The following is a 27,545-nucleotide window of genomic DNA, read 5'->3' on the forward strand; positions in this document are numbered from 1 at the left end:
TCCTTAAGCCAAAATATACCTAGGTACCTACTCAATAACTACAATTCTTTACCAAAAAATCGATCTTTGAAGGGAGTTGGTTTCCGGGCCGAGCGGTTGGCTTACAGAAGCGAGACTTCCCCATACAAATGTCGGGATTTCTAACTTAATATTATAATAATTATATAATAATGAAAGGGATGAGTCGGAATCGCTCTCCCACGGTCTTTTATAAGTCGTGTTCGATTTGATACCACCCCACAGTGATGTCTTAGCAGGCACACTGAGGGTGGGTGGTCAGAGTGGTGGTTCTGATAAGAACCGTTTTTGACTGGTCGCGATGGTAGATCGACCGTGGATGCGTTAGCAACGCTGATGGTGGTGTGCGTGTTCGCCGACACCGGATATCACCTTATTACTTAGCGAATGTTCTCGCTGTAATGTCGACGACGGGGTAGTCAGGAACTGTAATGCACGTCGGTTGCCGCCTCGTATAACGAGCGTATTCGCCGCCGTATCGATCACTTCGTCTGTAGTTTCAGCTGGGTTGCTATGCTGGTGGTCTTCGGGTCTTCGGGTCTTCGTTTCTTCCTTCTGTGCTAGGTATTAAAGGTATGAAGAGATGTTGAAGACTGTTACTTGGGGCCTAGTTATTGTCCCTAACGTTAGTTTGTGTGGCTTGTGCTAGCATACTGTCCGCTGATTGGTGGTCCTGAAAAGGACCGTTTTTATGTGGTCACGGCTACTCCGTTACAGTATATTATAGTATTATGTGTTTAAAAAAATGTCTCTCCACTCCCTTATACAAATTCATAATTACGCCTACATTCTATGATATAAAACTATTGTTCACATTATTGAATCATAAAACGTATTAAAATGAAATATATGAATAATATAAAACAAAAAAACCTAACTGACTAGAATAGGTATTAAAAAAAAAAAATATCATCAAAATATAATTTATTTACAGTGTAATCAGTATTATGACTAATGACATTCTTGTTTTAACGTACCTATGTAGTGAAGTCAGAATTTGGAGGTCAGACTTAGTTTTAAAGTTTTAGCTAATTGCAATATATAGTATTTTCATACACACCTGGCAGTATATAGGTTTTTTTAAAATTATTTAATTATAAAATATATGAAAATTAACTATATGCTTACAATCCCCATAATACCTATATATGTCGGTTAGTAAAATGTATATACTAATTGATAAAAATAAATAGCATTAATACTTAAATTTAAAATACATTAGGAAAAATTATTTTTTTGAGGAATATTTTAAATACAATTTTTAAACAGTTTATTATATACTAAATATACTGTATAATTATAGGTTCTCAAATACTTTTTAAAAGTATTTTTATACAATAACGTGTCACTTTTAATAAGCAAACACATTGTATTTGTTATCGCCCTAAATAGATAGGGTCACGAAGGGTCACTCGGTAGTCGGTGATGCCCGAGAACGATTTATGTTTTTGACTATGGCCTATTTCACCACTAACGTCTAATAATGGACTGGACAGGCAACCATATGTGCCCTCGCCTGATGACTCGCCCCTTGACTGGTAGTCAATTATACGCACGACGAAGACAACAGCGAGGATAGGAAAGACATATCGAAGGAATTCTGATGGTGCTGGCTAGTTATGGGGAGGGGGTCTCAGTGGTCGAATCGGTTTGGTGCAATGACCACAGAGCTCACAAAAACATGGGATTATACTTAAGCTAACTTAACACTACTGACGTCTTGAGATGTGATGAAGTCACGCTATAGGCAGAAGTCGACCTGGAAGACCCGGGCGGCCTCTCACACAAAGTAGGTACCTACGTGGCTGGTGGATTTACGCGGCAACTACTGATGGCACTGACGTTGACATTAACCGGCCGCAAAGTTTGACGGCGAGAATAATAATAGAAATAAAGTTGTTTAGTCATGATAGCCGATTCAAATGAACACGGTTGTATCTCAACTATTTGCTGGTAAATAAAAACTGATTGAGTCTTAATAATATATATGTATAAAATTAATAAGAAACGACAAAAATATCCTGAATAGTGGACTGTATAAATTTATTGTACATATAGGATTTCATTCATTGGAATACATGAGAATAACTTATTACTATGTTAGTCCTACACAAATTACAAATAATTAAAAAATTAAATCATGAAATTAATAATACAAACAACTGCGTATCAGCGTTGATAACAATTATCAAATAATAAACAGTATGGGTATGATACGTCTGACCTGGTTGAAGTTGACCGGAGCACTTGTTCCCATACGGAGGTGTATACTTGCACTACGCGACGTACCGACGGTGGACAATGAGTACGACGTATCCAAACACGTGGGTATCAAGTGTACACGGTGATGTCGAATTAAAAAATTAACCGAACCGGTAAAATTACGATTTAAGCTGAGCCACGAATTTCAACGACGCGCATCTATCCGCGCCTGTGACATAACAACAAGGCGGCGGAAGGTGCCGAGCACAAACAAACGTGCGTGTGCGTAACGGACGCTAATGGCGGCGACACAACAACACACGAAGACGTTATCTACGCGTAACGCTAAGGACCAACAATCGTGGCGACGGCACAAAAGACACGGCTACACACCGATTTACGGCGAATCGACAAAGGCGGCACACGCGGTTTTTTAAAGGCACACTATTGCGCATTGGAATAATAACGAGACGGGTCGGTAACAGCTGCGACAAGTATCGACAACAACACACGACTACGACTGTATAGCGCGAGCAGGACAGTCGTATACCGGTGATAGCGGCGCAGGCGTGACCGGAATCGATAACGTTCTTTTTATCCGAATTATCTGGCGCGCTCTAGTGCTTGGGTCTGAACATCCTCCCCCCTTTGAAAGCATGCTTTCAAAAGGAAAAAAACATTTCTCGGTCAGACTGTATCATAGTACATATAAGAAACAAACAAACAAAAAAAAAAAAAATTATAATTATAATTACAATGTGTATATACAAAGGAAAAATGTTAAGGATATCGGTAATATGGGAGCCCTCTTAAGGTCTTGGATCATCGAAAGTACCAATCTTGATCCTCCATGTAACGAGATATGATGAAAATGTCGAATGATTAATTCTGTTAGATGTGTTTTTTGAGGCAAAAGAATTGGATATTTTGCATTTTCGTCTAATAGCGCCCGTTTTAATCTTCCGCCAACTCGAATGATTCCATTCGAATCGATGAAGGGAGCTAGCTGGGCTATCGTTGTCGGAGTTATGGAACCTTGATTTTGTATCTGTTTTTGTAGATCCGACAAGTATGTCATTTGCGTACATAAAATAGCTGCGTTCATGGCACGTTCGTATTCCATCCGAGTGATTGGTCCACTGCTCTTCGGAATATTTCGACGACGGGCGAAACGAAAACAGTACGCTAACACACGTTGCATTTTTGTTAATGTTGAAAATTGACTGATCATGTCTGAAGGCTGGATACTGTCCTGAACAAATAAAACATTTTTAACTGAGGTTTTTATCTCTGGAAGTTGCTCAGGTGAAAACTCATTCGGCATCAAACTTGAAAACTGACAATTGGGATCTTGCAGAAACTCTGGACCATTTAAATGTAATCGATTGGTAAGAAGTTCTTCTGGCAGCATGCCTCGAGATGCAGGATCTGCAGGGTTATCCGATGATCGTACATGAGACCATTCACAGTGTGGCAGCAGAGAGCGAATTTTCGCCACTCGATTAGTAACAAATATCTTAAACTGCTTTTGGTCCCCATTAAGCCAAGCCAAGACAATGGTAGAATCACTCCATGCTCGAACACAATCTATCGTTACGATATCACGAAGCACGAAGAGTTGATGAGACAGCAGTCGCGCAAGTAACAAGGCGGCACACAACTCTAGCCGTGGTATTGTCAGTGACTCATTCGTCTGTGATGCCTTAAGAGGGGCGACTTTTGTTTTACCCGTAAGAAAATGCACCGTTACCTCATCCTGCATATCAATGACTCTCATATAGACCACCGCCGCGTATCCCTTTTGAGAAGCATCCGCGAAACCCAATAACTGTATGGTCTTTGATGAGCATGCGTTGATATAACGAGAGAGTGAGAAGGAAGATAACGCAGGTAGTTCAGTTGTGAACTTATGCCATTTATCGATTATGTCGGACGAAGGCGAAGCATCCCAATCTAATTTCTCTATCCACAATTCTTGCATAATGCACTTGGCCCAGAATACCACAGGGCCCAACGCTCCAACAGGATCGTATAGACGAGCGATGGTTGAAAGTATGGTGCGCTTGGTTGGTTCGACTTTGTTGATGTTAATGTGGTAGCCTAAGGCATCCGACGTAGTAATCCAATGTAAACCTAATACCTTTACTGATTGGTCATCTTTAAGTTCAAAGGATGGGTCCATTGCGCGGTCTTCAGCAGCTATACCTTTTAATACTGCCTCACAATTACTGGCCCATTTTCGTAAATGGAACCCACCTTTGCGTAATAGGGATATGACTTGATCCTGAAGCTCCAGAACTTCCTTTTCGGTATCAGCACCTGCCACAATGTCGTCAACATACGTTGATGTAACCAACAAATTTTCTGCCAAAGGAAATTCAGATCCATTTTCCGAGTCCAGTTGGTGTAAACATCTGATTGCCAAAAACGGAGCTGCGTTGACACCATAAGTGATAGTACATAATTCGTACTCTTTGACTTCTTCAGTGGGCGAATTTCGCCAAAGTATATGTTGATACGCACAATCTGCATCATTGACTCGGATCTGCCTGTACATTTTCTCAATATCTGCGATGAACAAGAACTTGTGGAAACGGCTACGAAGTAATATGTCGGTGATATCACTCTGCAATTTTGGTCCAGTTGCCAAGCAGTCGTTAAGTGATAAACCAGAAGATGACTTGGCCGACGCATCAAAGACTACCCGAATTTTTAATTTTTCGTTTTGCCGTTTAACAACCGCATGATGTGGGATAAAATACTTCCCTGGTTTCTCAGCTAGGCGCATGTGACCGAGCGACAGATATTCATCCATGAAGTCACGATACGCGGAATATAGTTCAGGATCCTTTGCTAGGCGACGTTCAATATTAAACAACCGGTTTTGAGCCATCGCACGCGAAGAACCAAGACCACTAGCCGTACTCAAGTCCTGATTTTGATTACCTTGAACTTCTATTGTAGACCGAAAAGGGAGAGCAACGCAAAATCTGCCTGATGTGTCCCGTGACACTGTTTTACAGAACCACTCCTCGCATCGTTCGTCTTCGGTGGTCGAGTGTACTGGGGCAGTCGGCTCTTCAACCGTCCAAAATCGTTGCAACGTTTCATTCAGGACTGGTACTGCACTAATAGTCAACGACATCAGAGGTAATGAAGTAGGATCCCTGAGTGAACCAACAATTATCCAACCGAGATTTGTGTGCATTGCTGACGGCAATCCAGGCGTATGGATGATGTCCGCTTTGGGCTGCAAAATCATCGGGTATAAATCACCTCCTATTAACATGTCCACGGTGCCAGGATGATCAAATTCCGGATCAGCTAGTACTAGGTGTTGATATCGCGTGCGCACCGTAGCAGGGAGTGAACACATTGGCATTAATCCAGTAATTTGGGACAATATTATAACATTATTTGCTTTAAACAGTGGTTGATCTGACTGAAGCGGAAAAAACGCGCACTGAGTAACACCTTTTACCTTGGACACCGGTTGTTGAGAGAGGCCAACTACCTCTACATGACTCCTGGTGCGTTTAAGACCAAGTCTGGTGGCACAACCTGCAGTAATGGCCGAAACCTGTGACCCACTATCTAATAAAATTCGAACCTGATGAGTAACACCTGTGTCATCTTGTATACGAACAACCGCAGTACCTAACACTACAGTTGCTTGTGTCGCTATCGTACCTGCGAACACAGTGTTATTTTCAACAGGTTTGGACGTAGAGGACTGAACATCTGACTTCTCTTTCTGTGTCGTCTCACTGTTATTTTTTGTACCGACATTTTCTATATGTAACAGTGTATTATGACGACCTTCACATTTTTTACATGTAAAAGAAGCAGTACAAGAACCAACACTATGTCCCGTTTTTAAGCATATAAAACACAAATTATGATCGCTCACAAACTTGCGCCGTACTGTAACTGGTTTGCGTTTAAATACAAAGCAACGATAAATCTGATGTTCGTGTTGACAAAATAAACATTTTGATGTTGTGGATGTAGAAGACACTGACAGTGAAGTTTTGCCAAGGGAGCCACTTTTGTTTTTCTTACTACTACCTTTAAGAGTGCTGTCAGGTTTGTCATTAGTTCCAACCGACGTTCCCACATTTTCTAAAATTTTGCATCTGTGTGCGACAAATTGTAATAAAATATCTAAATTAGGGACTGCATTTTGTTCAATACTTGCTTCGAACAGTCGCCTTGTCTCTGTATCAATTACACGAGCACCAATATGAAACAAAATAAAACCAGCTAGGTCCTTGACACCAAGTGCTTTAATAGCAGAGACATTTTCAGTGAATACATGAACAAATGACGACAGTGACGACAATGATTCTTTTTTCAATGGCACAAATGAAAACAATTTGTCAATGTGTGCCGAAGCTAATAGTCTTTGATTTTCAAACGACTGTTTCAATGCGTTCCAAGCTATGATATAATTATCAGCCGTCAAAGGGATCGCTTTCACTACTGTAAGTGCTGGACCGGACAGACTTAAAATTAAAAAATGGTAACGTTGAATATTAGAAATATCAGGGTTGTCATGAACTAGTGATTGAAACATGTCACGAAACGATACCCAACCCAGGACATTACCATCAAATTTTGGCAATTCAATTTTTGGTAACACAATTGCCTGTGCTGTTTGTCGTGCACCAGTAGAAACATTATTATCTGCAGTCACATTAACAGAAGTGCTATGGAAGCCAGTAGCAATAAGTTGAATGTTTGCACATACCTCTTCCATAGTATCAGTGACAACAGCATCAACATTTTCAAACTCGACTACATTATCTAAATCAACAAGGGCATTTAATACTGCTTGCTGTTCTAACTCAAATTGATCAACGAACCGTTTCAATGACAAATAGTGAGCCTCAAATAATGCGCGACGATCAACATCTAATTTAACTTCTTCGGCTATAGTATTTATTTTTTTAATTGACCGCAACGATGCATCCCGCGATGCACGAGCACGAACTAACGACCGTTTACTATCAGCAGCATTGTCCAAATCTTGACGCTTAGGCCTTCCCATATTACACGATTTTTAAGGAATAAAGAGCAAGCAAGATAAGACGGACAAATTAATTAATTAAAATTACACAAATTATCCGGCCCGAAGGACCAAATGTTTAGTCATGATAGCCGATTCAAATGAACACGGTTGTATCTCAACTATTTGCTGGTAAATAAAAACTGATTGAGTCTTAATAATATATATGTATAAAATTAATAAGAAACGACAAAAATATCCTGAATAGTGGACTGTATAAATTTATTGTACATATAGGATTTCATTCATTGGAATACATGAGAATAACTTATTACTATGTTAGTCCTACACAAATTACAAATAATTAAAAAATTAAATCATGAAATTAATAATACAAACAACTGCGTATCAGCGTTGATAACAATTATCAAATAATAAACAGTATGGGTATGATACGTCTGACCTGGTTGAAGTTGACCGGAGCACTTGTTCCCATACGGAGGTGTATACTTGCACTACGCGACGTACCGACGGTGGACAATGAGTACGACGTATCCAAACACGTGGGTATCAAGTGTACACGGTGATGTCGAATTAAAAAATTAACCGAACCGGTAAAATTACGATTTAAGCTGAGCCACGAATTTCAACGACGCGCATCTATCCGCGCCTGTGACATAACAACAAGGCGGCGGAAGGTGCCGAGCACAAACAAACGTGCGTGTGCGTAACGGACGCTAATGGCGGCGACACAACAACACACGAAGACGTTATCTACGCGTAACGCTAAGGACCAACAATCGTGGCGACGGCACAAAAGACACGGCTACACACCGATTTACGGCGAATCGACAAAGGCGGCACACGCGGTTTTTTAAAGGCACACTATTGCGCATTGGAATAATAACGAGACGGGTCGGTAACAGCTGCGACAAGTATCGACAACAACACACGACTACGACTGTATAGCGCGAGCAGGACAGTCGTATACCGGTGATAGCGGCGCAGGCGTGACCGGAATCGATAACATTCTTTTTATCCGAATTATCTGGCGCGCTCTAGTGCTTGGGTCTGAACAAAAGTAAAGACTTACGATTCCAGTGACATTATTTGTGTACTTCAAAAACAACAATAAAAATAATAATATGCTATAAAGCAATAGTATGCATAATAAAAGTGGCAATATAATTTGATCGCTTTATTAGTTGATACATATAAAAAAAAAAAACGATTATTTAGTTTGCGGATACAAAAATGAATAGTTATAATCGGTAACGTAGCCGATATATTTTATTTACATACGCGCATGCACTCGTCGATTTACCTGCCCGCCACGTAGCCGACGAGAAACGACGATGAACACAATAGGACGAGCAAAAGACGAGCAAACGACGAGGATGAGTTGTGTTCGTCGTCGTTTCTCGTCGGCTACGTGGCGGGCAGGTGAACCGACGAGTACATGCGCGTATTTAAATAAAATACATCGGCTAGGTTACCGACTAGAAATGACGATGAACACAAGAGGACGAGCAAAAGAGGAGCAAAAGACGAGGAGGAGTTGTCCCTGGATTGGCAAATATATACTACTATAATATTCAACCACTGTACGAAAGGACAATACAACTGATATAGGTAATACGAATACGCGACACCTATTTAAAGGTTAAAAAATAATATATTGGTATTATATATAATAGGGGCGTTATTATAGGTTAGCTTAAAACTAATATGCAATACGCAGATAAGCTGTTACTCTATTACCTCAAATACATAAACACATTTCTTCCATGAAAATTATGACTAATTACGATAAATTCGTAATTGGTACATACATACACAATTTCAATTACTTTATATCATATTTAATAATATAATAATTTATTATTTTACACATTTTTTTTTTTGTAACGATTTGGGTTTTACCTACAAGCCTAAGGAGGGGCTAAAAAGTAAAACCTCATAGGGGGGCTAAATAGAAGTACGGAGGTGCTAAGCCCCCCCCCCCCTAGTTACGCCGATGCCTTCGGGTATCCCCTATATAGAACGATTACAAATACCATGTGTTTGCTTAAAAACAGTGACACGATATTGTATAAAAATACTTTTAAATAGTATTTAAGTACTTATTATACAGTATACATAGTATTTAATAAATTGTTAAAAATTAGTATTTAAAATATTCCTCAAAAAATAAATTTCTAATGTATTTGAAATTTAAGTATTAAATACTATTTATTTTTATCAATTAGTATCTACATTTTACTAACCGACATATATTATGCTGTTATGGGCATTGTAAACATAAGTAAAAAATCAATCAATCAATCAATAAGTAAAAACATTAAGTCTGACTTCTAAATTCTGACTTATACAATTTTATTGATATTTATAAAAAAAAACTAAAAAAATTGAAAACTGATAATGTCAGCAAACAGTTCAAAATATTTGGAAATTGTTATGGTGTATAGTAAATGTTAATATAAACACTCAGTCAACATTTCATGTACCTACGGTCATTTAATCAAAACTTGCACCAATATTCAAAATCGATTTTGATCAAAAACAGATTTTGGGTAAAAGTTCCCGTTTTTCCTTAATTTTTGTTTTGATTTTCACGTCACTTTTGAAAACTACTGGAAAATTTTTACTTTTGACACCCCCAAAGTACCAATTACATTCACTTTCCTATCAGAAAAGTGTACTTTGCCAGGAGTGTATGAAAGTTCTCTATATTTCAATTAGTTATAACTTCAATACTAAGTCTGACCTCCAAATTCAGGCTTCACCATCGTATGTATTTTTATGCTTCACTACATAGGTACGGTAAAACAAGAATGTCATTAGTCATAATACTGATTACACTGTGTCTATAGATAATATTTTGATAACTATACTAAATACTAAATGAATATAATAAATACAAAATTTTAAAGTACAGTAGGTATTTAGTGGTAGCTGTGAATATAGGTAGGTACTATTTTATCAAAAATCCTAAAACCTATTAGATTTTGCTTTACAATTATACACAATTTAGTACCTTTACAAAATATACAATATTATAATATACCCTAATACTAACCTACCTATAATTTTTTTTAGATTTTTTTGATACATACATGTAAATTCATTTATACAACGAGTTAAGACTTAAGAACAATTGTGTAAAAAACAACTTTCTGAAATCATTATTTTGAAATTTATTTCCTTCAACAAATGTCGAATTTGCATATTTTAACTAGTTAAGAATGATAGGGAAATGAGCAATAGCAAATTTTTTTGTAAAAATTAATGAACTATAAAATGTATGAAAATGAAATGTTTTATGTGTATTATAGTGAACACTAATACTTTTTGCTTATTAAAAATACTTTCAAAAAGTATTTGAGTAGCTACCTAGTAATAAACTGTTAAAAAATAATATTTAAAATGTTTCCCAAAACATAATTTATCTTACGTATTTTAAATTAAAGTATATAATACTATTTGTTTTTATTAAATATTTACAATATTTACCATGTCGAAATAATTCCCCAATCCACCCCCAAAGCATACATTCAATGCTATTTGCATAGTTTCCACACAATCGAACAGTAATCTTACATTCTTACACCTACCGTTTATCTGTAGCAGGGGCGTAATTAAGAGTGCATTAGGGTGGATAGATCCCCTCACCCAGAGCTTTTATAACATTCATTTATACAAGAAAAGTATAGTTTCTTTTATAAACCATACAAAAAAAACCACGTACGTACCTAGTGTCTACATTATATTTTATTACAAACAAAATTAATTTAATATTTTGAACAAATTCACTTTATAACTATCCAGCATTTATTTGTGTTGAAACATACGTATTTCAATGAGTTTAGAAAAATTATGCAAAATAAATTAGTGGAAATCATTATTTTGGAATTTATATAACTTTGATAACTTTGATATAACAGGTACAAATAGTTATTAATAATAGACAATTATTGTTTAATTATTAAGTATTTATTTATTTATTCGTTAATTTTAGATTCTGAGTTTCGTGTTTTGTTTTAAAAATTATGTTTTTTTTTAAAATTTATATCTGTGTCTGTCATCACATTTTAGGATGGTAAAAATTTAAAGATTTTCTTCAACACGATCTTTTCTGATAGGAAAGTTAATCTAGTTGGTGCTCTAGGAGTGGGAGTTGGTGGTCAAAAGTAAAAATTTCCCAGTATTCTTCAAAAGCACCGGGGAAAACGGTGTAAAATTAAAAAAAAAAACGCGAATATTGCCAAATTGATTTTTGTTTTTGGCACAATTTTTTTTATATGCAATTAAATTTAAAAGTTCGATTTTTGACAACATTTACCTATCAAATTGAACATTTAAAAATGGTTTTGTAGTGAAAAGTTTATAAAATGTTACATTTTTATACCTAAAGATTGAAAATTTAAAACAGGCTATAACGTAAGTAGGTTATTTTATAACCAACAAATCTAAAAATATAATAGACGGTTTAATTTTATACAGTGCTGCAATTACAATTTTAAGGCCCCGGTTCAAAAATATCATAGAGGCCATTTTGGTTTGGCTTAGCCACCAAGTACAGTTATTCTGGCTGTGTGTGCATGTGGTAACCAAGACTTTTGCTCACATTGATGTAAAAAATGCTTGCCCCCCTGAAATTTTTATGGATTACTTATTATAAGTACTTAAGGGGGTGCAATACCGTGATTTTCTGTTTTTGTCTAACACACGCGCGACATAGTATTTTAGACGTGTTTTTTGCCAAACATACCAATTGATCTGTTGAAGCGATAAGAATTCTGTAAACTGATTTGAATTCATCGTCAAGTCTACATGAAATCGACTTTCTCACATTTTTGATATTATTCCCTAAATTCCAGAAAACGTCATATTAAAAAAGAGTATTTAAACATTTTTGTACTTCAATTTTTGGAGAAGCTAAAATCAAAAAATTAAAATTGTTTGGAAATCGATTTCAAGTAGACTTGACGACGAATTCAAATCTTTTTTCCGAATGCTCGTCATTTCAATAGATCAATAATTGATATGTTTGGCAAAAAACACGTCTAAAATACTATGTCGCACGTGTGTTAGACAAAAACAGAACATCACGGTATGGAATCCCCTTAAGGCTATAAACTAAAATTTTACAGAATAATAAACAACGACCAGACTGTTGTTTGTAGAAATTGGTCGCATCAAATAAAACCATTAACAACTACAATTAAGATACTGGCACGCACTTATAAAGGTATTACGTAGGATGTGTGTGACTTTATTTTATGCTGACGCCAAAGAATAATCTAGTTCCTAGGCTCACGATAACTTTTTGATAAAGCAGCCTACCACTCTCTGGTCAGCATCCTCGCATCGTCCCTTAAACCAGTGCATGAGCACCAACCACCAGAGTAACAACCTCTCAAGTCCTAAAAAACCGATTTCAACGAGCGACAACTGGACTCCTTATGCGAGCAATAATCAGTGCGTTCTTTAATTCAATTTGTGTATTTGAAGTATTACTTTGTTTTATCTAAAACCTAAAATTCCTACAATATTATCTACAAACAACTGCGAATCAGGTAAGGCATATAATATAATATTTTACGTTGATTGAAGTTAATATATTCTATGTGCTTCTTTCCATACAATTATATTGTACGGTGTATTTGATCTAATTCTCGAATACACGATCTCGAGAGCCCTCCGAACACCTGGAGGAAGGTAATAACGTAATTTTACTATTTTAATATAACTTTCGACAAGAGTCGCATTTATATTTATCTTATTTCTACGTTATTACAAGTGGATGTCACTCTGCTGTACATTAGATAACAAATGGGTGACTATAAAAGCGGCTGTTAAATTTGAATTCAATGTTATTGTTGAAAGTGACGCTGGACGGACTAATGACTTCAGTATTAGTATAAATGAATAATAACACGACAATATTACAATATGATTATGTATAAGTATAATATATAATAACGTACAACTGGACTATTTAACTGTGACAGTAGACACACACCGTATACGCACTATACGACGGCGTCTGTGCAAATGAGTATTACATACTTCAAAGGCTCTATATATATGCACAACCGAGGTCGTGTTACATCCGTAAAGATGGGTCGTATACTCGTATAGATTGATACTAAATTGTACACACGTGTCAAGGTTGACTACTAATGTTAATTGTATTTTTCAACAACATAAGTATACAAGAAAATTACACTTTCTTTTATAAACCGTGTAAGTACATTCATTATATTATAATACTATATTATATTATTATATAGTATTATGACTATCTTGTTCTAAATCTTTTGATATTATATGGTTATAGTAGATTACTTAACCTTCATAATATATTTTGTTAGGCTAGGTTAGGTTAAATTTTTAGGTTTGTTCATAGTATTTTTATAAAATTATTTTTTGGGGAATATTTTAAATACTATTTTTATTAGTTTATTAAATACTAGGTAGGTACTCAAATACTTTTCGATTGTATTTTTAATAAGCAATATTATAAAATATACTCATAAAATATTATAAATGCACGATTATTATTTATATTCTTATTAATATTAAATAAACCAAATAATATTTAATGTCAATAATCATTCATTAAATTTAAAAGGAGACTTACTTATAGCGTACCACTAAATTATGAAAAATTATAATAAAATGTATGAAAATGAAATATAATTATATTTAAGAATATATTTATCTGCCGTGTAGAATTTTATTTATTGTTGCTCGATTTTGCATTTATACGTGTAAATATACGTGTGGTATATGTTTATACAACCATTTACCTACATGGTACTCACACTTGCGAAAAAACTATCTTAAAATTTGAACCATAAATACTTATATAAAAATTGTGCCTATGTATTTTTAATATTTTTCAACTCCTATTTTAACAATTTATCAGGAGCCTTGTATTACATTTTCACGAATTTATACCAAATAAATAAAATTTTATTAACAATTAATGAAAACAATACTAAAAAAGAATTAAAACTGACAATGTCCGTAAACAGCTCAAAAATAGTCAAAATGTTATGGTGTATACAAAATCAAAATATGAACATTCAGTGAAACTACAGAAATTCGTTTTATTACAATTAAATTACAAAACTACATGAGAAATCGAGTGAATATCCAATCTGTAAAAATATGAACTTAAAACGATCATAAAAATTTTATTTGATTTGCTTGCAGACATTTTTTTTTTTTTATTAAGTTAAAAAAAACTGATGAGTACAATACAATATTACGTTTTTAAATTTTAGATTTAAATAGAAATAATGGATTTTTAATATTTTTCATCTGTCTTATTATGAGCCTTCTATTAAATTTTTAAACTTTTTTACCCAAAAAATTTTTTTGATATTTAAGTATAGAACAAAAAAACTAAAAAACTAAAAAAATTGGAAACTGAAAATGTCCGTCAACCGCTTATATTGTATAATTTGTTTTAGCACTAAATTGTTTAGAATTTTATAGCAAAATCTAATAAGTTTTACCATTTACTAAAGTCTATGACTTTTTTTAACTCAGTTAAACTAAGTTAATTTGTTTATACAACGCTAGCGTACTTAATATTTTTCCAACCCAAAACTTAATTATAGGATATAGTGTTAATACTTCATACAGTATTTCCATATAAGTTAGATTCGAATGATATAAATATTTAACTTTAAACAATTTACGATACATATTTTTTTACATGAAAACGAAATAGACTGAAATAGTGAAATATTATAAAATTAAAAGCAAAATAAATTAACTTAACTTACTTCTTTAAATGAAAAATTAACTCGTTAAATTCACGTTGATTAAGAAAGAAATGTAGTAAGTTAACAGTTAAGTTAATAAAAAGCCAAAAGTAACTATTTAAATTAAAAATTTAAAATAAAATTAACTTTTTAACTTAACTTTATCTTTTCAACCACCTTTGCTTACACCAACCGTTTCTCTGTGGCAGGGGTGAAATTAAAGGTGAGAGAGGGTGAATTTATCCCCCCAAAACCTTTATAAAATGTGTGTACAACAAAATTAGACTTTCTTTTATAAACCATGTAAGTATTTACCTTCATAATATTATAATACAAACAAAATTAATTTAATATTTTTATAAAATCACTTTATAACTTATTACCCAGCATTATGTTTTTGAAACATATGTATTTCAACTAGTTAAGAACAATGGTGTAAAATATATTTCCGGGAATAATTATTTTGGAATTTATATCATTCTAAAGTTGCGATATTAATTTTATACGCATTCGCACAACACTGTACATAACCACAAAACTCAGTTCTATAAATTACAACTGAAAGTGCTATATAAATTTGATAACAGTGATATAACAGGTACAACTAGTTCCTTATGATAGACAATTATTGTTTAATTATTTAGTATTTATTTATTAATTTTAGATTCTGAGTTTAATATTTTGTTTTTGAGATAATGTGTTTTTTTTTAAATGGTTATTTGTGTTTTGCATCACATTTTAAGACAGTAAAAATGTTAAGATTTTCTTCAACACCATTATTTCTGATAGGGAAGTGGTTCTAGTTGGTACTCTTAAATTGAGGTTGAGAGTCAAAAGTAAAAATTTTTCTGTAGTTTTCATAACTGATAAATAAAATTTTTAATAAATTCACTCTATAAGTTATTACCCAACATTACTTTTTTGAAATTTTTTTTTTTTATGTGAGTGTTTTATTGCTTATAAAACAATAATAATTTATTCTTGTGTGATTTAACCCTGAAAACTACATTTTTATTAGTTGTGCCGTATAATTAAACATAGGTGTACGGACTTCAGGCTTCAGACCAATAAAAAAAAAATCAATTCTACGCGGCAGAAAAATAAATTATTACCTATTTATAAATTTATTTAATTTTCGTAAAATGTAATATCATCATTACGTGGAAGGATCATTGGTGGAATGAAAAGGCTCCTGATACTCGTATATCGTTATCATAGCAGTTAAAAAATATTAAAAATACATTGCCACAATTTTTTTTTATAAGCATTTAAGGTTCGAATTTTGACAAAATTTATCAAATTTAATAAAGTAATAATTATTTTGTTGTTAAAAATGTATAAAATGTTCCACTTTTATAGCTAAGGATTGGAAATTTAAGACAAGGTTCCATTTAAATAGGTTATATATAAATTACTTAATTCACAATAATATCATTAAATATACTTGGTAATATACTAATGTCATAAACTGACTCAACGTTTTCTTTTAGAATCTTTTTTCTTATACAATAATATTATATCATTGAATTCAAATTTAACACCATCCATTACAGTGACCCACTTGTAACCTACTGTACAGCAGAGCGACATCCACTTACCCACCTTTTTTAATCTTGAAATTACTCATATTATTTGTATCTATTTAACTAATTATATTGTATTGTAAAGTAAACACGAATTAAAATTATTAAAATAATATAATAATCCGCATATTAATTTTTTGAGCGTTCCGGTTTGTAAAATTTTCCATTTCGAGCACTGGTCGGCCTGTTGCCTCAGATAGTTTTATATTCTCGATCTTAAAACCTTGTATTGCTTACTTTCTGCGGCCAACGCACTTTTATTATAACTATTATTTTTATTTTTATTGGCTGTGTATAGTTTACCAGCATCGACAATCTGTTGCCTGTTTTTGCACTTTTTTTCGTTGGTCCGTTATTAAAGCGACCCTAATTATTAATTTTTGTATCCGCTTGCATTATAGCACATTATTATCTGTTATTATTTTGCTTGAAGTACACTGAAATCGTATGTCTTTACTTTATTTCTATTAATATTCTTGCCGTCAAACTTGGCGGCCGGTTAATGTCAACGTCGGTACCATTAGTAGTTGCCGCGTAAGTCCACCAGCAACGTAGGTACATACGTTGTTTGAGAGGCCGCCCAGGTCTTCCAGGTCGACTTCTACCTACAGCGTCACTCCACCACATATCAAGACGTCAGAAGTGTTAAGATAGTTTAAGTATTATCCCATGTTTTTGTGAGCTCTGTGGTACTTGCACCAAACCGAGTCAACCACAGAGACCCCCTCCCCATAACTAGCCTGCACCATCATCATTCCTTCGGTAGGTCTTTCCTATCCTCGCTGTTACGATAGAATTGCCTACCAGTCAAGCATCAGGCGAGGGCACATAATATGATTGCCTTTCTAGTGCAATATTATGGGTTAGTGGTGACATAGTCAGAAACATAAATCGTTCTCGGGCATCACTGAGTGTCCCTACGGGCATGGGCGTAACTAGGATTGAATAGTTACAGGGGCTAGAGTCCTAAAAAATCAAAGTGTAAAATACTCATGGGGGGAGGGGGGGGAAAGTGGTCCCACATCATCCTTATAAGATTTACTGTAATTTAGTTGTTACAAAAAGTCCGCTAAAACCAAAATTTATTATACACCATAATTTTTTAAGTCATCTTCGTTCTTAGCACTAGGTACTTTATTTTTTTAATTTGAATATACTGAACATTTTGATAATTGTATAAAAATCGAACGTATTTATGCAAAACGTATACGTACATAAAAATAAAAATAACGGCTCGCGGCTGTAACAGTCTGTAATACTACCTACCTACTTTGCAGTCGGCACAGAGAGTGTTACAGACGGACAGTAATTGAGAACTGAGAATTGGAAAATAAAATGACTATATAATAGTATTCAACCACTGTACGAAAGGGCGATACAAGTAGTATAGGTAATACGAATACGAATACGGGACACAGGTACCAGCTATTTAAAGGTAATAAAATAATATTTTAATATTATAATATATCATAAGGGCGTTATATTGGTAAGCTTGAAGCTAATATGCAATAAGCAGATAAGCTATTACTCTATTACCTTAAACACATAAACACATTTATTCCGCAAAACCCTTGACCAATTACGATAAATTCGTACATACACAATTTCAATTATTTTATATCATATTTAATAATATAATATTTTCTTATTAATTCTTATGTTAAACATTTTTTTTTTTTTTGTAACGATTAATTATAATAATATATTACTATTATTATTATTATTATTACAATATTATTTTTTAACTAAAAGTTTATGAAATGTTAAATTTTTATAGCTAAAGATTGAAAATTTAAAACAGGCTACAACGTAAGTAGGTTATTTTATAACCGAAAAATCTAAAAATATAATAGACAGTTTGATTTTATAGTTATTTTATGTTCAAATTTGTACGGGATTACATACTAAGTAACTTATAGTAGTTTATACTTATAGTTCTTATCTATATGAGTAAACTAAAAATAAAAGGAATAAAGTTTTGGAGAGGTTTTGTCTTATCGAACTTACAATATTGTAAAACTCCGGAAGTAGCCCTAGCAAATATTTGAGCCCCCCTCCCCGAAAAAAATCCTGGCTACGGCACTATAACAGTTAAGCATGAAAATACGTCAGTGAAGTCAGAATTCGGAGGTCAGACTTAGTTTTAAACTTTTAAAGTTTTAGTTAATTGAAGTATATTGTGTTTTCATACACACCCTGCGTGGTCACTCGCTCGGACAATATTAAAATCAATAACATCCTTCCACTTTGAATAATTCACGTATAATGATTTCAGAAAATTGCGTTTTGCAAAATGGTTCTTAAATCTTAATTTGTTGAAATATGAATGTTTCAAAATAATCTAAAAAAAATGCTAGGTAGCTGGGTAATATAAAGCCAATTATATTATAATATTTTGTATTTATTATATTTATTTAGTTTTTAGTATTTTGTGTTTAAAAAAATGTCTATCCACTCCCTTATACAAATTCATAATTACGCCACTATTCTGTGATATAAAACTATTGTAAAAATTATTGAATAATAGAATGTATGAAAATGGAATGTAAAATAATATTTTTACTTTTCTGATTTTTTATCAAGTAAGTATGGTAATTGAAATGAAAAAAGTCTGTATTTTGAAAACTTCTAGAATTTGGGTTATATAGGAAAATACTAAAAATGTATATCAGTATTGATGAGTAGGTGGGTAATTTAGCTAGTTTTAATATAAAATATTAATGAGAGAGATTTAATATCACTCACAAGCGGTATAATTACTTAAATCCATAAAAACGTCGGCGTGAACAGTCCCAACATTTTTATTTTTTAACTTTTCTTCTAAACTATGATAGCTATAAAGTTAGTTGATAACTCATTAAAAATGGATTATAAAGTAAATATTAAACATGAAATTAAAATTTTTTTTTTTTAAATTATTTAATTTTTCACAAATAAAAAAAGTTTTTTTTTGCTAGATTTTTATTTAACGAGGTAAATTTCCAAAACTGGATAATGAATTTCGTTGTTTGGGGAGTTGTTTGGCAGTTGCCTCTCTATTGGATTTTTCTGGGTTGATTATCATATATTATTATTGATGATTTTAATGTTCTAAAAACTAAAATTTGCCCTAACAATTCTAAATAGTGCACTAAATTATTTTTATCTTAAATATCAAAGATATAAATTCTTATGTACATTTTAAACTTTTATATGATTGTAGAAACGTTTTACAGACAGAAATTATCATTTAGACTAATTATTTAATCTGAAAATTAACTATTTTATTTCTGTACCTATAGCTTTAGAGTTAAGGTCATATATTTAGTATAAAAATCATATAAAAACAATTGTAAATTTAAAAATACAATTTAAAATTTAAATTTAGAAATACTTCAAAATGTTCTAAAAATCTTTAAATGGAAAAATGACGTTAAATTCAAAATCTTCAAAAAGTTTTATGTACGCATTATAATCCCAAACTCAATTATTATAGTTGTAATATAAAATATCGCAAAATAAACTTTTTTTAAATTAAAAACAAAAACATTTTTTTTTTTTTTTTACAGAGTGATTTTTATTACACTTGATTCAGAGTCAAAACTAAGAAGGTTGATATTATAGATTATGAGATGTAGTGATGGGACCAAGTCAATACAGCAGTGTCAACAATGTTTTTTTATTTTTTTTATAAAAAAATTAAATGTTCATAGACGGCATACCTACAATAGCTACAACTTTTTTAAGTCAATGACTAAATGGGCTAGAAATATTTAATTTTATAAATTACCTAAAATTATAAAACCAACCGTATCATTTTATCTATTAAAAATAATGTATTTGATTATTTAAAATAATTTAATTAATATGAATGCTGTAAGATTAAGTTTTAACTAACTATGTACGTTTAATTCATAAATATTTTTACATTCCTTGTCTATATGAAAGAAAATATGTCACAATAATACTTTATAACTAATAGGATAGTGAGACAAAAAATGTAAAAAGGAATATGTTTTGCCCTCCCCTTGACAAATTCCTGCTGACGCCCTTGCACCTGGAAGCATAATATTTTTTTAAAACCATTGATCTATACAATGTATATAAATGCAATATATGCAACAATGCACATGATATATGTCGGTTAGTAAAATGTACGTACTAATTGATAAAAACAAATAATATTTAATTCGTAAATTTAAAATAAATCAAAATATTATTTTTTAAAGAATATTTTTAATACTAATTTTTAACAGTTTATTAAATTTAGGTTTACTGTATAATAGGTACTCAAATACTTTTTAAAAGTATTTTTATACAATAATGTTTGACTGTTAATAAGCAAACACATTGTATTATTCCTCACTGTAATACACATAGATAATAATATAATACATTTCATTTTAGTAAATTTTATAGTTCAATAATTTTTACTAATAATATAGATACTATAATTTTATTCCACAGATTAACGGATTAACAGATTAACGGTCGGTGCGAGAATGTAATGTTACTGTTCGAATGGTGTAAAAACTAGCATATTATATTATACTATATAATATACAAGCGTTTTTCATACTTTTAATATTTGCTTACCACCTACACAGTTTGAACATTTTCATGTAACACTTGAACAAATAACGTTTTTTTTGATTTTCAATGAGCCATATCATGAACCTTCCGCGTAATGATGAAAATTTATATTTAAATTTTTGAAACTGAAATATAATTATATATAGGTAATAATATATTTTTCTGCCGTGTAGAATATTTTTATTTTTAAATTGTATTGGTCTTAAGCCCAGCAACTGAGCTCATTAGCTGAAGGGTGGTACTATGATACTACTATGATAGTATGGTACTAGGATGGTAGGGAATTGACCGAATTGAATTTAATTTATTGTGGCCCGCTTTTGCATTTATACATGTTAATATGTGTGTCGTTTTTTTTTTTATTACCTACAGGGTACTCACACTTGCGAAAGCACTGTCTCGTACTTTCGTCTGTTAGACAAAAATTTACCTAGGTAGGTACTAAATAACTACCGTTGTTTAACAAAAAAAATCTTACTCGTATACCTAAGTTTACTTAGACAGCACAACAAATAAAAATGTAGATGTCAGGGTTAAATCACATAAAAACACACGAATTAATTATTGTTCTTTTATTAGTACAAAAAGACCACAGATTGTCGTACTTCACTTGTTCAAAAACAATTCGCAGTATTTTCTATACACCATGAAATTTGGAATATATGTTGACTCAATTTGGGCTGTTTACGGACATTGTCAGTTTTCAAGTTTTTTAGTTTTTTTTTCCACATAAATCAATAATATTTTATTTGTTGTGTAAAAAAGGGTGAAAATTTTTACCACCTTTTTACTATTATATCCGTGAGCTAACAGATATTTAACAATACTGGATATTACTAAGTTTCAACAATTGTTAACTTAAGTTGCATTTAGTTTAGATTTTGTCGAAACAATTTCTCGTAAATATTAAATTTCATACGCCAATTTTGTATCAAGAAAAAAACTTTTCATACATAAATTGTTTAAAAAAAAAACTCTATTCGAATAAGCTGTATGGCGTTTATATTCTAAATATTAAAATTTTTGTTTTATTTGATATTAATAATAATTGTGCCTATATAATTTTATTTTTACGCATTAAATGCTTATAATATTCTCATAAGCTAATACAATATAATTTCATACATCTAAAATAACGTATACAGTTTTGAAAAGCAAAAGAAAAAACGTTATTTGTTCAAGTGGTACATGAAAATGTTCAAACTGTGTCACCTACACAAGCGAATATTAAAAGTATGAGAACCGCCGGTATAAAAAAAAAGTTATACAGACATTAGAATAAAAGACTAAAATAAAATTGGAAACTAAAAAGGTTCCTAAACAGTTCAAAACAAATCAAAATATTTTAGATACAGAAAATGCGAATATAAACAATCAGGGAAAATTGCATATATTATATATGTTCATTAGTTTTAGAGTTACACCAAAATCTAAAATCGATTTTGTGAAAACCCTATTTTGCGTAAAAATTCCTGTTTTTCCTTAATTTTTTTTTTGATTTTCCCGGTGCTTATGAAAATAAATAGTATTTAAAACTTAAATTAGAAATTCAATAGAAAAATTATTTTTTGGGGAATATTTTTAATAGTTTATTGAATACTAGGCAGGTACTCAAATACTTTTTAAAAGTATTTTATACAACACAATTAATAAAACTTAAATTTTATTGGTGATCACTGTAATACAAATAATATATTTCATTTTCATACAATTTATAATTCAATAATTTTGACAAAAAAAAAATATATATACCTATATAATTTTATTCCACAGAAAAAAAGTCGGTGTAAGAATGTAATATAACTGTTCGACTGTAAAGATATCAAAATTCAAAACTCTCTATAAGGGTGGCAGTACAGTGGTGAGTGGTAGCTGTGAACATAGGTAGGTTAGGTTAGGTAGTACATTTTTAAGACAGAATAAAAATAAAAATAACTATATATTTTAAGTAATAAATTATACGTTTAAAATGTTTGCAATCTCATTTCTTTTTACAATTTGTTGGGCTATTCGGGCTATTCGGCAATAGTCTGTGTCAATTTTATAACATGTGACATAACCTTGACACGTGTGTACAATTTAGTATATATGTATACGAGTATACGATTCACTCTCTTTACCGATGTAACACGGCCTCGGTTCTTAATATATATAGAGCCTTTGAAGTACGATGTGTGTGTACTGTGTACTGTCACTGTTAAATAGTCCAGTTGTACTTTATTATATATTATACTTATACATAATCATACTGTCGTGTTATTATTCATTTATACTAATACTGAAGTCATTAGTCCGTCCAGCGTCACTTTCAACAATAACATTGAATTCAAATTTAACAGCAGCTTTTATAGTCGCCCATTTGTTATCTTATGTAGTGCAGAGTGACATCCACTTGTAATAACGTAGAAATAAGATAAATATAAATATGACTCCTGTCGATAGTTATATTAAAATAGTAAAATTACGCTATAACATTCCTCCAGGTGTTCGGAGGGCTCTCGAGATTGTGTATTCGAGAATTAGATCATATACACCGTACAATATAATTGTATGGAAAAAAGCACATTGAATGTATTAACTTCAATCAACGTAAAATATTATATTATATGCCTTACCTGATTCGCAGTTGTTTGTAGATAATATTGTAGGAGTTTTAGGTTTTAGATAAAACAAAGTAATACTGCAAATACACAAATTGTATTAAAGAACGCACTGATTATTGCTCACATAAGGAGTCCAGTTGTCGCTCGTTGAAATCGGTTTTTTGGGACTTGAGCGGTTGTTACTCTGGTGGTTGGTGATCATGCACTGGTTTAAGGGACGACGCGAGGATGCTGACCAGAGAGTGGTAGGTGGTTTTATCAAAAAGTTATCGTGAGCCTGGGAACTTTGGCGTCAGCATAAAATAAAGTCCCACACATCCTACGTAATACCTTTATAAGTTTCGTGCCGATATCTTAATTGTCGTTGTTCATGGTTTTATTTGATGCGACCGATTTCTACAAACAACAGTCTGGTCGTTGTTTATTATTCTGTAAAATTTTAGTTTATTAAAATGGTGTGTGAGCATATCATTACAAACTTGTCCACCTTTGTCTTATTGTACAATGGTTTTTCCTATTTGAATGTACTTTAAGGATTCATTCATTTGTATCTACTTTCAATTTTACCATCTTTATCTGTCATGGAATTTACTGATTGATTTAAATATTTAATTCCTAAGATCAAAATATGTATGCCATTTATAAATGTAATAAATGCTTTATTATTAATAAATAAATTTTGTTATAACTATTTACTATTGTTAAATCAAATATTTAAGATATAATATTATAATGATATATTATTTGAATATTATAATCAAGTTCAGTTGGACATTTTTTTATTACACATAAGTTGCAATTACTAAAGAAAAATGACAAGTGGGTAGGACACTTTTGTTTGATACATGAACTCTCAAAATGCCTGTATCCTGTCTACAACTGTTTTTGTCTTAAGGGGATTCCATACCGTGATGTTCTGTTTTTGTCTAACACACGTGCGACATAGGATTTTTGACGGATTCTTTGTCAAATATATCAATTAATCTAATAAAGTGATGAGAATTCTGAAAACAGATTTGCTGATATGCCAGTATCCTGTCTCTAGGCAGCCCTAAGGCTCTGGGCGAGGGAATCTATCCACCCTATCGCACTCTTAATTATGCCCCTGCTACAGATAAACGTTATGTGTAAGAATGTAAGATTACTGTTCGATTAGTGTGGAAACTATGCAAATATTATTAAATGCAAGCTTTCAGGGGTGGATTGGGGAGTTATTTCGGAATGGTAAATATTGTAAATATTTAATAAAAACTAATAGTATTAAATACTTGAATTTAAAATACATAAGAAAAATTATTTTTTGGGAAACATTTTAAATATTATTATTTGACAGTTCATTACTAGGTAGTTACTCAAATACTTTTTGAAAGTATTTTTAAAAAGTATTAGTGGTCACTATAATACACATGAAACATTTCATTTTCATACATTTTATAGGTCATTATTTTTACAAAAAAATTTGCTATTTCTCATTTTCCTATCATTCTTAACTAGTTAAAATACGCAAATTCGACAACTTTCGAAGGAAATAACTTTCAAAATAATGATTTCAGCAAAATTGTTTTTTGCACAATTGTTCTTAAGTCTTAACTCGTTGAAGTATGTATGATTCAAAAAAATCTAAAAAAAAGGCTAGTTAGGTGGGTAACATAAAGTGCATTTATGCCAAATATATTATAATATTGTATATTTTGTATAGGTACTAAATTGTGTATAATTTTAAATCAAAATCTAATAGTCATTAGGATTTTTGATAAGACAGTACCTACCTATATTCACGGCTACCACTCAATACTTTCCTATAAAATTTTGTATTTATTATATTCATTTAGTATTTAGTATAGTCATCAAAATATTATCTATTGACACAGTGCTATCAATATTATGACTAACGACAATCTTGTTTTACCGTACCTATGTAGTGAAGCATAAAAATACAATGACGAAGTCAGAATTTAGAGGTCAGACTTAATTTTTTTACTAATTGAAATATATAGAATTTTCATACACGCCTGGCAGTATATAATTTTTATTAAATTATTGAATTATAAAATGTATGAAAATGAAATATATGCTTACAATACCCATAATGGCATAATATATGTCCGTTAGTAAAATGTAGATACTAATTGATATAAATAAATAGTATTTGATACTGAAATTTCAAATACATTAGAAAAATTATTTTTGAGGAATATTTACATACTAATTTGTAACAGTTTATTAAATACTATGTATACTGTATAATAAGTACTTAAATAATATTTAAAAGTATTTTTATACAATAACGTGTCACTCTTTTTAAGCAAACACATGGTATTTGTTATCGCTCTAAGTAGGGGATACCCGAAGTCATCAGCGTAACTAGGGGGGGGGGCTTAGCACCCCTATGAGGTTTTACTTTTTAGCCCCTCCTTAGGCTTGTAATTAAAACCAAAATCATTACAAAAAAAAAAAATGTGTAAAATAATAAATTATTATTTTATAAAATATGATATAAAATAATTGAAATTGTGTATGTATGTACCAAGCATGAATTTATCGTAATAGGTCATAGTTTTCATGGAAGAAATATTTGAGGTAATAGAGGTAATACGCTTATCTGCGTACCTATTGCATAGTAGTTTCAAGCTTACCTATATAACGCCCCTATTATATATAATATTAATATATTATTTTATAACCTTTAAATAGGTGGTGCCCGTGTCCCGTATTCATATTACCTACATTAGTTGTATTGCCCTTTCGTACAGTGGTTGAATATTATTAATACTATTTGTCCATATATTTGCCAATCCTGGGACACCTCGTCCTCGTCTATTGCTTGGTAACGTAGACAATGTATTTTATTTACATACGCGCATGCACTCGTCGGTTCACCTGCCCGGCTGCCCACCACGTAGCCGACGAGAAACGACGATAAACACAATAGGACGAGCAAAAGACGAAGACGAGTTGCGTTCTTCGTCGTTTCTCGTCGTCTACGTGGCGGGCAGGTGAAACGACGAGTGCATGCACGTATGTAAATAAAATACATTGGCTACGTTACCGACTAGAAAGTAGAAACGACGATGAACACAATAGGACAAGCAAAAGACGACGAGTTGCCCGAGGATTGGCAAATATATACTACTAAATGCCAAACAGCTATTAAAAAGATATTGAGTATGTTATATGATGAACTGAAGAATACATATTGAAACAGTAATAATTATAACAGATTAAAATAATAATTAATAATTTAAGTAAATTATAAATAATATTTTATGTTAATAATAATGCATTCCATTTTTTTTATAAAGGTGATTTCCTTAGTGTTCCACCAATGATCCTTCAGCGTAATGATGAAAAATTATATTAACATTTATGAAAATTGAAATATAATTATACATAGGTAATAATATATTTTTCTGCCGTGTAGAATTGATTTTTTTTTTATTGTTCTGAAGTCTGAAGTCTGTATACCTAAAATGTTAACAATTTGAAATTTATCTGAAAATGTGTATTTGAGTACTATCTGTCATTCAGTGAAAATCAAAAATAGTCCAACAAATTGTAAAAAGAAATGAAATTGAAAACATTTTAAACATTTAATTTATTACTTAAAATATATCATAATTTTTATTTTCATTCTATCTTAAAAATGTACCTAAAATAAATAAATAATCTGTCGTAAATAATCTCACCAAATTTAATTATTTTAAAAGGATGAGAACCGCTGGTATATAGTATATATATATATATATATATATATATATATATATAATAATATGTTAGT

General features: G+C 31.7%; 1 protein-coding gene across 1 annotated transcript; it reads right to left on the reverse strand.

The window, feature by feature from the left end:
• Nucleotides 1-342: 342 nt before the first annotated feature.
• On the reverse strand, nucleotides 343-7,270 carry LOC132948093 (uncharacterized). The gene is made up of 2 exons (XM_061018437.1): nucleotides 2,989-7,270; nucleotides 343-578 (listed from the first exon to the last, which is right to left on the reverse strand). The coding sequence occupies exons 1-2, from the start codon at nucleotides 7,268-7,270 to the stop codon at nucleotides 343-345; spliced, it is 4,518 nt and encodes a 1,505-aa protein (XP_060874420.1).
• Nucleotides 7,271-27,545: the final 20,275 nt, after the last annotated feature.

Source organism: Metopolophium dirhodum, chromosome 1, assembly GCF_019925205.1.
Source record: "Metopolophium dirhodum isolate CAU chromosome 1, ASM1992520v1, whole genome shotgun sequence".
NCBI lineage: Eukaryota > Metazoa > Arthropoda > Insecta > Hemiptera > Aphididae > Metopolophium > Metopolophium dirhodum.